General features: G+C 35.7%; 1 protein-coding gene across 2 annotated transcripts in view; it reads right to left on the bottom strand.

Annotated features, from left to right (window-relative positions):
• TAOK3 (TAO kinase 3) overlaps nucleotides 1–15,679 on the bottom strand; it is a 181,816-nt gene that overhangs the window by 75,630 nt on the left and 90,507 nt on the right. For both annotated transcript variants that reach the window (XM_077766019.1, XM_077766020.1), the window contains exons 3-5: nucleotides 12,129–12,338; nucleotides 3,550–3,621; nucleotides 3,094–3,195 (exon numbers count right to left, since the gene is read on the bottom strand). In XM_077766019.1, the coding sequence (XP_077622145.1) occupies nucleotides 3,094–3,195; nucleotides 3,550–3,621; nucleotides 12,129–12,248 (294 nt within the window). In that variant the 5' untranslated portion in view covers nucleotides 12,249–12,338. The remainder of the gene's footprint in view (nucleotides 1–3,093; nucleotides 3,196–3,549; nucleotides 3,622–12,128; nucleotides 12,339–15,679) is intronic.

Here is a 15,679-nt window from a genome sequence, read left to right as displayed (position 1 = left end):
GTTATTCCATTATTATTCCAGAATAATTTCTAAAATGAAAAATGTAGGAGTTTAAAGTTTTGAAATTTTATTATAGTTTTCTACTTGACATTAAAATAAGCAGATTCAGAAATACTAATTTTATTTACTTTTAAAAGAAGTATAGTTGATGTACACTATTGTATTGGTTTCAGGTATACTTCATGGTGACTTGACAATTACATACATTATGAAATGCTCACCACCCTAAATGTAGTTACCATCTGTCGCCACATGAAATTATTATAATATTACCTATGCTGTACTTTTTAATCTTCATTATTTTACAACTGCAAGTTTGCACCTCTTTTTTTTATGTTTATTTTTATTTATTTTATTTATTTATTTTTTTGTTTTTTTTAATTTTTGAGAGAGAGCAAGTGTGATTGGGGAGAGGCAGAGAGACAGAGAGAGAGACATGGAATCTGAAGCAGGCTCCAGGCTCTGAGCTGTCAGCACAGAGCCCAATGCAGGGCTCAAACCCACGAACTGTGAGATCATGACCTAAGTCGAAGTTGGATGTTTAACAGAGAGCCACCCAGGAACCCTAGAAGTTCATACCTCTTAATCCCCTTGACCTATTTCACCCATCCCCCCAACCCCTCTCCAGGCTGGCAACTAACAGTTTCATCTCTGTGTTTCTGCTTTTTTTGTTTGTTCGTTTGTTTTGTTTTCGATTCCATATATAAGTGAAATCATAAAGTATTTGTCTGTCTCTGTCCAACTTATTTCACTTAGCATAATACCCTCTAGGACTATCCATGTTGTTGCAAATGGCAAAATTTCATTCTTTTTTATGGCTGAGTAATATCACATTGTATATGTACACTACATCTTTATCCATTTATCTACTGATGAACATTCACTTTGCTTCCATGTCTTGACTATTATAAATATGCTGCAATAAACATAGAGGTACATTTATCTTTTCGAATGTGCTTTTTTGGTTTCTTCAGGTAAATACCAAGTAGTGGAATTACTAGATTGTATGGCATTTATATTTTTTGAGGAACTTTCATACTGTTTTACACAGTGGTGGCACCAATTTACATTCCCAGTAATCATACAAAAGGGTTCCCTTTTCTCCATGTCCTTGCCAACAGTGTGATTTCTGGTCTTTCTGAGATTAGGCATTCTGATTGGTGTGAGGCATTATTTTATTTCTTATTGTGAAATGAAATATCCCATATTAAGTGAATACTATAATGAACATTAGCCTTTTATGTGCATTATTTTTTTCCGCTTTACTGAGGTATAGTTAACAAACACTTTTTTTCTTTAACGAATTCTGATGGAAACATTAAAAAAATATATTTATTTATTTATTCTGAGAGGGACAGAGAGTAGGGGAAGGGCAGAGAGAGAGATGGGAGAGAGAGAATCCCAAGCAGGCTCACGTTAGCACAGATGTGGGGCTCGATCTCACAAACTGTGAGATCATGACCTGAGCCAAAACCAAGAGTTTGATGCTTAACCGACTGAGCCACCCAGGTACCCCAATGGAAACATTTCTTTTTTTTTTTTTTTAATGTTTAATTTATTCTTGAGAGAGACAGAGGCAGAGGATGAGCGAGGGAGGGGCAGAGTGAGAAAGGTGTACAGTGAGAGAGGGACATAGAATCTGAAGCAGGCTCTAGGCTCTAAGCTGTCACTCACAAGCTGTGACATTATGACCTGAGCCAAAGTTGGATGTTCAACCAACTGAGCCACCCAGGCACCCCTGTTTCTTAAGCTAAGTAAATTAATATGCACATATAACTTCCTGTAACTGAGTATGTAGAATATTAACATAGAACTTTAAAACCAAATGTAACTTTACAGTTACAGTTATATTTTTAAAATTATATGTTAACTCTGTATTTTTGTCATGTATATTCTTTCCCCTATTATTCCATAACACAAGGACATCTGAACTGTGGCTGGTTGTTTGCTCCTGACATTAAACAGCTCTAGTTGCTTGCTCTACTTTTAAATGAGTTAAGTCTGCTTTCTAACTTCCTTGATTCCTTCTGTCTGGTCAAATTAGTCTTGTCTGTGTTTGTATGCATGTCTCCAGCACTTTAGTTCCCATGAGCTCCTTCAATTTTGCCTGTCAAATCCACCGTAGACAGAGAACAGTTAACCAAGCTTATTAGCACTCTATGTAATCTAAGAGTAAATAGGCTTTAAATAAGAGCTCAGAGGATTTTCTGAAGACTCGAAACACATGAGATTTATCACTTCATGTTGTAACATTTATTCTGCATGTTTAAAATCCCTTTCTTGACTCCTTCAAGATGGCTGAGATTGCCAGAGAACTGATTTCCAGATAATGAGATACTCCTCTGATTAATTTCTTTGGCTCAGAACAGAAGCAATGGCTCTAGGTATCTTAAAAGCTGCTTGAAAAGAAATGTTAATTATTGGCTAGTCTATCTGGGAACAAAAATTCCATTTCTTAACTGGCGAGCATGTATAGGAAAGCACTTATACATGGTAACTTCTCAACAAATCAATCTCAGTAAACGTTAGGTTGGACTTTAAATTGGAATGTGCAGTCTGCTAAAGCACAAAGTGTAGCTTCTTCATGGACTAAACAGTGCCTCAAGTGCTAACCTAAAAACAGAAACATGATGGTGAAAAAAATATACTAAAGAGACAGAGTGGAACAAAAGACTATTTCATTTTAATCACATGCTAGGCCCTGTTTGATAAAACTTAGACAGTGACTGTAATATGATTCCAAATTTGGGAGGAAATGAAGTGGGGGATGAGAAATAAAAAGATAAAAATTCTAGGATGAGAATAAAAGGATCTTTTACTTTTGCAAATAAACCATTATAAAATGATATTAAAATTTCACAACCTGTTTGTTGATTGTTTTTAGAATAAAATCTCCCATAGACTAGGCATCATATTGATCTTATAGAATGTATACCATACAGCACACTCTGAGGTATTAACACATGTTGAATACTGGTAACAAAAGTCAAATGGGATAGAGATGGGACTGATAATTTTACAGATCAAAGAGATAACAGAAAAATAGAAAAAATTTAATGGGAAGTAAATTATAATACAGGTCCCTTAACTTACCCAAGCAGTGTGCTCTTTCAAGTAACAACCTTTATACTCAATGGTATTAGGATGCTTTAATTGTCGTAAAAATTTGACTTCCTTAAGAATATCTTGCCATTTCTATTGAAGTAATAAAGAAAATGGTACAATTTTTAGACCGGAAATAGTATTTTATTATCAACTATACATATATAATATTCTTTTTGTTATTTTAAATAGACAAAGTAAATTTTAATTTTACCATTTACCTGTAAATGGAAATCTATTGTCGAATATAATAAATGTATATACTAACTTATATTCTATTCCACAAATTAGTTGATTGAGTTAGAATATTAAGAATATTTATTATATGCTCTATAAAAAGGAATAAAGAAGTTATGATAAAGTAACATTTAAAGAACTTTGTTTCTACTGTCAATCTCACACTAATGGGTTTATGTCAGGTTAGGTATACAACTGTCTTCAACATACCTCATGTGTCTGCTTCCCACTATAGGACATTTTCTTAACTGCCACCACCTCATTGGTGTGAGCATTTGTGGCCTGTGTTGAGAGAGTAGAAGAAAAAAAATAAAAATAAAAAGAATAAATATTCATTTGACTGACTTCATTACTATAATTTAAAGATGCCGTAACTTTTGATAGGTTAAATAGACATTTCCACCCCACCATAAGGTACAACTTTTCTTTATCCCTTTTTATATACATGCAAAGACTATAATATATAAAAAGATTAGAGTTTAACCAAATGTATCCAATCAAACAAAAACAAGTTCAATTTCCAAAATGTCCATACTGGCTTCACCATGTGAAATGTCCATCAATGGAGAATCAGTAACTAAATGTGGTACAGTCATATAATAAGGTAAACATTAAAAGAATGAATATAATCTATATGAATATACAGTAATTCAGAAAGTTGTAAAAAAAATGACAAAAAACAAGCTGTATATTATCTTACTTTTGCAAAAGAGTAATTATGTGATGTATGTGCAGAAAAAATATGAAGAATTTATACCAGAATATATATCAGTGATAATTCCTGGAGGAGTGCTGATAGAACTTTCTGTCATGATGGAAATGTTTTATATCTACGTTATATATATGCTGGCATGTGAAATGTGGCTACAGTGACTGAGGAAATGGAGTTTAAATTTTAATTAACTTAAATCTAAATAGTCTACTTTACTGAACAATGCAGCAGAAGGTAAGATTAATCTTAAATGGGACTTTCACTTCCAAAGGTACATATATTTTATAATGAGAATGTATTACATATATACATACATATATGTGTGTGCATTCATCTATAAAGATTGTCTTGGCTCATAATATCTCTATATAGCTTTTCTTTCCCAAAATACAATAGTTCACTGAAACCACACATGAAAATAACAACGCAATAGACTCCCTCCTACTTAAGAGATTTAAAATAGATAATTTTCTTAAAATGTTCAGAAAAATAAATGTAAGACATTAAAAGATTATCTAATTTTGGCCTTCTTTTAATAACAGGGCTCTATATGAGTGCCACACTCCTGATGTAAGTAAGCTATTTTGGTTCTATGATATTATTATTATAAACCAATAAAGGTATAGTGGTGGTTCTGAGGTAAGATTAGAAATTCACTCCCTGATAAAATCAGGTCATCAGTTTTAAACAAAAATGTATAATCACTTTCTTAAATACACTTAAAGAAGCTCCTCAAATAAAACTATGAATTTCTTTCTATTTCAAAAAATTTTAAATTAAAAAATAAACAATAACTTATATATGTAAAAAGAATTCAGTCCCAGAGTCTTACTGAATGACAAACTGCTGAGAAAATGAATACTTACTGAAAGAAACATTTTTTACAAGCACTGAGAGTAAAAGTACCTATTATAAAAACAAGGTATCTATTAGAGTTTTCAAATCAGCAGGCCTCTACAAAGGTAGTTTTTAGATATTTTGTTCATTTATAAGGTATAGATGGACTTTTGTTAAAAACAAAAATCTCTCACATTTTGCTGGCTTTTAGATTTTAACACTAAGACTGCTTATATGGCAGCAACAAAGAAAAGTTGATGTGAATTCAGCATTTCAATAAAGGTTAGAGTGATTGTATCGGAAAAGCAGATATTTTGGGGATGAATCTATCTACTGTGCAGCTTGAGCAGCCTGGGAAAGGCTTAATAAATGCTCAACCAAAGAGGAATTTTAACTTACAGGGTTTAAAAAAAAAAAACCCGGGGCGCCTGGGTGGCTTAGTCAGTTAAGCGTCTGACTTTCGCTTAGGTCATGATCTCGCGGTTCGTGGGTTCGAGCCCCGCGTCGGGCTCTTTGCTGACTGCCAGCTCGGAGCCTGGAGCCTGTTTCAGTCTGTGACTCCTTCTCTCTCTGACCCTCCCCTGCTCACACTGCCCCTCTCTCTCTCTCAGAAATAAATATTTAAAAAAAGAAAAAAAAAACCCAAATCCCTAACCTTTATAAAAGGGAAAAAAAAAAGAACACAAATGGAATCAGATGGTATTATCCAATTGCTTATTAAGTTTTTTTTTTCTATAATCATTGCTTATTTGGAACCGGAGACTTGAAAAAGGAAATCACCCTAGAATAAAGATACATTTCTTTACATTTACAAAGTAATCATTACTTAGAACTTCGTATGTATACTTGCTTACACAGTCTATCTACTGGAGCACAGACTTGAAATTTGAAAAACATTTCCATGTTGATTTTTCTTAGATGTGAAATTTATTTTTTAGTTTTTATTTAAACTCCAGTTAAACATACAGTGTAACATGAGTTTCAGATGTACAATTTAGTGACTCATCAAGTCCATAGGTCACCCAGTGCTCATCAAGACAAGTGCACTCCTTAATCCCTGTCACCTATTTCCCCCATCCTCCGACTCCCCTCCGCTCTGGAAACCATCAGTTTGTTCTCTACTGTTAAGAGCCTGTTTAGATGTGAAATTTTTAATGCAATTTTATACTGGTTAAAATTCACAACTGAAACTTCAAAAAAAAGGTCAACGTTTTAGTACAGAGAAAGGAAACTATTGGTGGGGGTCTCAGCTTTCCAGTACTTCATATAATATGAATGATTATCACCCCTATACATTTCAAGTGTTATTCTTTTTTAAAAAGAATTTTAATGTGTATTTATTTATTTGATTTGAAAGAGAGAGAGAGAGAAAGAGACAGACAGACAAACACACAGAATCCCAAGCAGGCTCAGTGCTATGAGCACAGAGCCCAACGAGGGGCTCCATCCCATGAACTGTGAGATCATGACCTGAGCTGAAATCAAGAGTCAGATGCTTAACAGACTGAGCCACCCAAGTGCCTCCTTTTTTAAAACATTTATTTCAAGTGTTATTCTCAAAACTTATATTCATATTTAATACTTCCAATAGTCTCAATGATCTCAGGAAGTTTAAGCAAGATTGTTGATTCAAAAAATATTTAATAGAGTACTGTGACATTTTCTTAACCATTTCCAGCTACATTTAGATTACTGTCCACTAGTTGCTAATTTATAGAGAAATATAAACAGTAAAAATAAGCTTTCCTTTTTGCCTTAGTTATGAAGTCTTAACTAAAACTGAAAGGTAATAAGCATAACCAGAAGAACAGAACTTAATTATTAGCTTTAGGTGGATTATGGAAGATATGTTAAGTTCAACAGGGTAACACTGGAAATGTAGAAGCTTCATAGTTGTGTTTAAGTGAATACAAAAATAATTATGCTTAGCCTGTTTCTATTTTCCTTTAATATAGAATGTCTTGGGGCGCCTGGGTGGCTCAGTCAGTTAAGCATCCGACTTCGGCCCAGGTCATGTTCTCATGGTTCGTGGGTTCAAGCCCCGTGTTGGGCTCTGTGCTGACAGCTAGCTCAGAGCCTGGAGCCTGTCTTCAGAGTCTGTGACTCCCTCTCTCTTTGACCCTCCCCTGCTCATGCTGTCTCTATCTCTCTCTCAAAAATAAATAAAACATTTTAAAAAATTAAAAAAATGTCTTTTATTTTTCATTTTTTTATTTAAAAATTTTTTTAAATATTTTATTTATTTCTTAGAGAGAGAGAGACAGCATGAGCAGGAGAGAGTCAGAGAGAGAGGGAGACACAGAATCTGAAGCAGCCTCCAGGCTCTGAGCTAGCTGTCAGCACAGAACCTGATGCGGGGCTTGAACCCACGATCTGTGAGATCATGACCTGAGTTGACGTCAGACGCTTAACTGACTGAGCCACCCAGGTGCCCCTAATATAGAATTTCTTACTGCCTTATTTGTTAATGCTGCTAATTTCTAAATTACTTATGTAAATCCAAACACAGATATTTTACCAGATGAGAAGCTTCCACTTTTTTCCTGAAAATGCTCTCAGCTGAATGATTCAATGAGAGAGAGCTGTGCCAACTTATAATCCACTTTAAGCGTATTTCTTGCCATCATTCTGTGTAAAAGCTTTAGTAAACGACAAAAAGTCTAACAGAATTATAGTGTTTAGGTATAAAAATGTTGGTTGCCAGGATCAGGTCTTAACGGCTGGCTAGCATGGCTAGGATTAATGAAAAGTACTAATTAGCAGAACCAACTTCTCTGAGTTCTTTATAACTCATTTGTTCATTCAACTAATACTTAATAGGTGTTCAAAAATTGTCAGGTATTGGGCTAAGGAAGTGAGTAGATATGCTCAGTGTGTGTAGTAGCACAGACAGTAACAAAAATGTCATAACACACACATGTAAAATTGTAACTGTGACAGTTGCTCGGAAGAAGGGTGTTACTCCGAGAAACAAAAGTGGGAGGGTGCGCCTTAGGCAGGTGAGGCAAAGCTTCCCTGAGGAAGTGAGGTTTCAGCTGAGAGCTAAAAGAGGAACAGGAGTTAAGAAGGGGAAGGGGAAGGGGAAACATTCCAGGGAGAACACTTCATGCAAAGATCCTATGACAATGGTCAAAAGAAAGCTAGTATATTACAGCTCGGGCAAGGAGAATGAGAAGGAATATGGCTCAAGTACAGACAGGGACCACATCCTGGAAGACCTTGTAGGCTGGCTACAGTAAGGTTTTGATCTCAGCCTAAGAAGGGAGAGCCCCTGAAGGCTTTACAGAAAAAGATGATGTGGGGCACCTGGGTGGCTCGGTCAGTTAAGCATCTGACTTCTGCTCAGGTCATGATCTTGTGGTTGGTGAGTTCGAGCCCCACCAGAGGCTCTGTGCTGACAGCTCAGAGCCTGGAGCCTGCTTCAGAGTCTGTGTCTCCCTCTCTCTCTCTGACCCTCATTCCCTCCCACTCTCTGTTTCTCTCTGTCTCTCTCTCCTTAAAAAAAAAAAATTAAAAATTAAAGAAAAAAAAAGATGATGCAATCGGATTTACTTCTTTCCCCCCCTAAGCTCACTATAGTGTGGACAACAGCCTAAAGAGAGACCAGAATGGATGCACAGAGATGGGTTAGGACGCCATTGCAGTTGTCCAAAGAAGAGATGACAGTCTTCTTGGTTATCCCTGTTTGAGTGACAAGAGGAAGAATCTATTAATAGTGAGGAAGGAGCTACACAAAAACATTATTGTGGGCAGTGAGAGATCCATTTTTTAAGGTATTACCATATGATCATTATAGATAAAAGGTTAAAGGTTTTCTAAGTTTTACAGTAAAGTACAAGTTAATTCCTCTTTAATCTGTTTTTTAGTACCTTACGAGTTTATATGGGCCTGTACTACTCACTTTTGTATACAGGCAATACAATACACAATATAGTTAATGATTACATTTTCAAAGCCACCCAGATATCTTTATGATTCCTCTTGCCTATCATATCAACAAATAACATATATTTAGTGCCTACTGTAAACGTGCATTGGCTAGCCGTTAGAGTTGTAAAGGAATAGTAGAAGCAGTCCTCATTTTCAAAAGGCATACACGCTGGCTAAAGAGACAGGACTTAGCTCAAACAGCAAACACATGACTAGGTCTTCTGCGGTCAACTATAAAGTAGGTCTCATTTATCCTGAGTCCAAAAGCTTTTAGTAAGTTTCAAAACATGGTTGGGTTATTATAGTTATTCTAAAAGAGAACTTTGAGAGGAGTTTAGCTGCTTTTTAAAATATAAGAGTCAAGTAGAGACCGGAACTACCCTCTGACTCTGGCCAAGAGAGGCTCTGAGAGGATGAAGGAGTTATAAATAGAAAGTAAGAAAAAGTAGCTGAGGAAAGTGTCTTGGAGCAGAACAAACAGGCCACAAACATATACAGAAAGTTTCCATTTCTAAACAGTTCAAAACCAGATTATACTGTTAGGGTGGAGGGGTAAGTGGGTTACATAGAAAGAAAAACTAGAGGGGCGCCTGGGTGGCTCTTGGTATCAGCTCATGTCTTGATCTCAAGATTGTGAGTTCAAGCCTTGCACTGGGCTCCACACTGGCCGTGGAGCCTGCTTTAAGAAAAAAAAAAGGAGGGGGGCACCTGGGTGGCTCAGTCGGTTAAGTGTCTGACTTTGGCTCAGGTCATGATCTCGTGGTCCATGGGTTCAAGCCCCATATTCGGCTCTGTGCTGACAGCTCAGAGCCTGGAGACTGCTTCAGAATCTGTGACTCCCTCTCTCTCTGCCCCTTCCCTGCTTATACTATGTCTCTCAAAAATTACATCAATGTTAAAAATATTAAAAAAAAAAGATAAACTAGAAAATAATTCAAAATAGTGAACTCTCCTAACATGAGTGGGGCCTCCAGAGTGATGGAAATATTCTATTTCTTGGCCTGGCTGGTGTTTATAAAGGATTTATCCTTTAATTATTCTTTAAATTACATATTAAGATATATGGGCATCTATGCACACTTCTGTATGTATATTTGTAATTTAAGAATCCTTTTTAAAAAAAAAAAAGCATCCTGGGGTGCATGGCTGGCTCAGTTGGTGGAGCATGTGACTCTTAAGGTTGGGGTCATGAGTTTGAGCCCCACATTAAGAGTAGAGATTACTTCAAAACCACACTGAGATACTACCTCATGCCAGCCAGAGTGGCTAAAATGAACAAATAAGGAGACTGTAGATGCTGGTGAGGATGTGGAGAAACGGGCACCTCTCTCACTGTTGGTGAGAATGTAAACTGGTACAGCCCCTTTGGACAACAGTGTGGAGGTTCCTCAAAAAATTAACACTAGAACTCCCCTATGACCCAGCAATAGCACTGCTAGGAATTTACCCAAGGGATACAGAAATGCTGATGCATAGGAGCACATGTACCCCAATGTTCATAGCAGCATTCTCAACAACAGCCAAACATGGAAAGAGCCTAAGTGTCCATCAACGGATGAATGGATCAAGAAGCTGTGGTTTATCTATACAATGGAATACTACATGGCAATGAGAAAGAATGAAATCTGGCCATGTGTAGCAACATGGATGGACCTTGAGGGTGTTATGCTGAGCGAAACAAGTCAGGCAGAGAAGGACAGATACCATATGCTTGCACGTATAGGTGGATTAGGAGGAACTGAATGGAGGACCATGGGGAAGAAGAAGGGGAAAAATAGTGGGGGAGAGGGAGGGCGGCAAACCATGAGAGACTCTTGAATGCTGAGAATAAACTGAGGGCTGATGGGGGTGGCGGAGAGGGGAAGGGAGGTGATGGGCATGGAGGAGGGAGGGCACTTGTGGGGATGAACACTGGGTGTTATATGGAAACCAACTTGACAATAAACTATTTAAGAAAAAAAAAGGGTAGAGATTACTTAAAACAAACAAACTTAAAAAAAAAGCATCCCTGTAAATGAGGATGACAGGACTTTGAGCCTTAAATACTATTCTAAGCCTAAAGACTAACATAAGAGTGTTGACTTGAAAATTAGCACCCTCTTCAGCCATGGAAGGTCACTCAATGATAAATGTACTTGAGTGGAAGCCAAGTTTTAGATGGGGGTAAATGAGAAATGGTAGTAGTGCTGAGCACAGGCATGAAGGGACGAGAAAGAGTTCAGGGAAAACCCAGGCTGAAGATTTGGTCAGAAACAAAAAGATGAGCTAAAAATGCAATTAATAAAATCTCACTTAGAAGGACAACTGAAGATAAGCCCTACCCAGATGCCAAAACATCTAAAAGTCAAATATAGTTAAAAAAAAAATCAGTAACAGGTTTAGAGGAGAAACAGGTAATAAGTAGTACTTAAATATTACTTGCTTTTATGGATTAGGTCTCTTAAGGAAGTATTTGTGACTTTGAGGAGGCAAACTCCTAAGGTTAAATAAATAAATTACCAACTAAATTTTCTGTAATGAATTTCAGGTGATGAGCTAAGGTAACATTTCAGTCACTTCTCGTTCTTCTCATCAGAGGATAATCACATTCTGGGAATTCAAACTGACTTAAGGGGGCTAAGCCTTGTGCTCTTTAACCTAAAATACTGACTTGATATGAAATGTTACTAAAAATCTTTGTTAGTCCATCTGTCGGTGTAGCCATCTGTTCATCCATCCATCTGTCCATCTATTACTGAGTTCCTACCATTATCAGATATTATACAGGATACTGGGCATATAGCAATGAATACGATAGATATAACCCCTGTCCTCATGGTGCTTATGTACAGGTAGAGATATACATGATTCAAAAATTCTTACACAGAATTAATTATAACCATGATAAATGCAACAACATGTAAGTACAGGGGAAGAATGGGGAAGGCAATCTTGTGGCTATAAGCTGACTTAAGCTGAAATCTGTAGGATTAGCAAGATGTGCAGTGTTTTCTAGGTGGTGGGATAGCATATATGAAGGCCCTGAGGCAGAAAAGAGCCTGGCATATAGAGGAAATGCATAGGGCTCAAATTCAAGGTTATAACATTTTTTGGACTGCCTTGATAGCAGAATCAGTTGATATAGATACCACTGACTTTAATCATGCCTGGGATTCTAGGACTGGCTTTTCAGCAATGACTATTTGCCTCCACTGTAGATATTTAGTTTGTAGAATCAACATTAAAACCGAGTACATTTTACAAGTAAAAGAATGTGTAGAAGTCAAACTTCCCTAATTTAATCTCTCTAAACAATTCTAAAATTACTTACAAAATAAACTGCTCCAAAACTTCCATGTCCAATTTCATGCAAATCAATAAAGAGTTCTTCAGGATCATCTTTGTAGAAGAGATCAGCAATCTCTGGGTCCTTTGGCACCCCTTTACGCATGATGACCAATATTTGCAAACGTTTTGCTTTTGATATCCCAGTCAGCCTTCTCTCTCATTTACAAAATTTTGGGGGGTAAGTTTTTAGTACCTGTAGAAAAATAAGGTTTGATATTAACTTATTTTTAAAACATCTTGGTTGGTTGCCATACAAATTAATATTAGAAAGCATCTTGGTTTTACAACTTCATGATAAAAATATAAATAACCCAAAAGAAAAACGGGTAAGGAATCTGAACAGACAATTCTCCAAAGATCTACAAGTGACCACTAACAAATGAAAAGATATTCCAATTATTCCTTAGATAAATAAAAATTAAAACCACAGTAATCTACCATTTTATACCCACTCTGATGACTAGTGTTAAAAGGTTAAATAATTATTGGCAAGGATGTGGAGAAATTGGAACCCCCAACCCTGCTGGTGGGATTGCAGAATGGTGAAGCCATTGGGAAACAGACTGACAGTTCATCAAAAACATAAACATCAGGTTACCATTTGATCCAGAAATTCTACTCCTTGGTATAAGCCCAAAACATAAAGCCATATGTTCACACAGAAACTTGTGCATGGATATTGGTAGCAGTATAATTCATAGTCGCCAGAGGTGAAAACAACCCAAATGTTCCTTTGGTGAATGATTACACAAAATGTGGTACATCTATACAGTGGAATATTATTCAGGCATAGAAAGGAATGAAGTACTTATATATGCTACAACATAAATGAAGTTTGTAAACACAATGTTAAAGAAGCCAGTCACAAAAGATGACATATGGCATAATTACATTTATATCACACGCCCAGAATAACTAAATCTATAGAGACAGAAAGTAGATTATTGGTTGCCTGGGGCTGGGGAAAGGAGAGTTTGGGGGGTGATAGCTAAAAGGGTTGGACTCTCTTTTTAGAGTGAAGAAAATGTTCTAAAACTGATTGTGAAAAAAAGAAAACTGTGGTGATGGGTGCACAACGGCTAATATACTAAAAACCAGTGAATTGTATACTTTATTATTTTTTGAATTGTACACTTTAAATGAGTGAATTATGTGCTATTAAAATTATATCTCAATAAATCTGTTTTTAAAAGCATTTTGGTCTAATTAACATTGAAATAATAACAGCTAACACTCATTAAGCACTATCATTTGCCAGGCAACACTAAATCCCACATATTGTTTATATTATCTTCTTTAATCTCTGCAACAGCTTCATAATGTAGGACTGTATTGTTTTGATTTTATACAACAAACTAAGACTGAAAGGGGAAACTACTCCCCCATAATCAGGCAGCTAGGAGTTGTCAGACTGAGGCTCAAACCTAGATCAAACTCTTAATAATATTAAAAGAGCCCATGCTCTTAATATACAATATACACATATAGACTAGGTAATTAAATAGCAAACTTCCATAATTTGGAGACTCTGCTAAATGTTCACTTAAAGAGGCAAGTTATTTGATTGCTATACAAAATATTCTGAGTTCAAAGTTTCTATTAATAAAAGGACATTATTTTGACATGCTTATATGTTGGTTGTTAACAGCTACATTTAGTTAGCATAGATCCTTTCTATTTTTTGGAAAATATTGAAATATTAACTTTCACCTATATATTTTTTTATTATAAATACCACCTCAATCATTCCAACACACAGTATAGTTTCTCTATCTTCTTTGACCCACTAGATTACTGTGCTAGAAATTTAGTTATCGGCCAAGAAAATTGTGTTTTTAAAAACATGAGCCAATAGGCTTCATTCAAGGAAAAGAGAAAAAGGAGGTCTACTTAACAAAGAAGTACAACTAGCCAGTGCTAAGAATTTTTCTCTTGTGACATGAGAGCCTTAGGTGACACTGTACATTACTTCATATGGTTAGTCTAGTTAAAGCATTAGAATATGTAGGTCATCACCCTAACTATCCATCTATCCAGTCAACTCTTTCTTTGACTCAAAACAGATTTGTCAAGTGCCTAGTATGCCAGGCATATATTGGGTGTTGGTCCCACGTACAATGGGATGTGGTCCCTGTCCATAAATGGCTTAGATTTCAATGGGGAAATAAACATTACACTATAATGATATAATAGTTACAAATGATTGTTATGATGAAAAAGCAAAAAAAAAAAAAATTAACAGAAGGATATAATTGGGTGACCCAGTCTCTTTTTTCTTGGATATGAAAAAGCATGTTATTATTATTTTTTTTTTAGGAAAAATAAAAGTAGTTCTTTCAATATGGATGTATGGAAGAGTTGGAAGGAGAAATGATGAAGCTGGAGGTAAGCCAAGGAAAACCACAAGAACCCTTTTAAACCATATAAAGAAACTTGGACTTCATCCTAAGTGTATGGGGGAGCCATTGAAGGTTTTAAATGGGTAAAAGGGATTCCCCTGCAACACTATGCCTGTAATCGCGGAAGGTCATCCTGATAATCCATGAATGCTGATAATTCATAAACATAATTCATAATTCATGAAGCATAAATTCAATATATCGATACTATTGAAAAAGTAGCTTAAATCTAATTATTTGTCGGTCAAGTGACTAACAATACACAACTAATATTCAAAAAGTGCTACTGCCATCACTGCTTAAGTTTGAGAACAGAAAAGAGAAACAATGCGTTATGTCACATTTTTGAAGACTTCCAAAAAAAAAAAAAAAGGAAATTATGAGATTGCTTTTAGGAAAAACAAAAAGATCTGTGAACTAAATTTATGAGAACTAAAATCTTTACAATTATCAGAATATACTCTACACTTCTGAATATTTTGGCTTCAGTGTAAATAAAGCTAAGTGCTATGAATAATCATTTGGAGGAAACACATAGGTCACTACGTCATCCTATTCTCAAAAGATATGGATATTTAAATAGAAAAAAATGAGACCATAAAAACTTCTAAAATAAGTTGCAGGTGAATATTTAACTAATAAGCAAGATATCAGAAGCAAAATTCATAAACGAAAATCAGTAAGTTTGACTACAATTAATAACTTCTAGAACTTAAAAAATACAATGAATGGACTTCTGCTTTTAGCCAAGATGGAGTAATGGGGACTGTATTTATTATCTATCACCAGAAACAACTAACATTAAAAAAAAAGATCAAAATTCTTCATATATAAAATTTTTAAAAATGTTTATTTATTTATTTTTCAGAGAGTGAAAGTGCACAAGTGTGGTAAGGTAGAGAGAAAGAGAGAGGGAGATGGAATCCAAAGCAGGCTCCAGGCTCTGAGCGGTCAGCAGAGAGCCCAACATGGGCTCAAACTCACAAGCAGAAGAGTGAAATCATGACCTGAGCTGAAATTGGATGCCCAACCAACTGAGCCACCCAAGTGCCCCAAAATTCTTCATATATATAGATGCAAAAACTGATAACAAAATTACAGTAAATAAAATTCAATAACATATAAAATAGACAAT

This window comes from Crocuta crocuta, unplaced genomic scaffold, assembly GCF_008692635.1.
Source record: "Crocuta crocuta isolate KB4526 unplaced genomic scaffold, BGI_CrCroc_1.0 scaffold339, whole genome shotgun sequence".
In the NCBI taxonomy this organism is placed as follows: Eukaryota; Metazoa; Chordata; class Mammalia; order Carnivora; family Hyaenidae; genus Crocuta; species Crocuta crocuta.
This window is presented reverse-complemented; position numbering and strand designations above follow the sequence as displayed.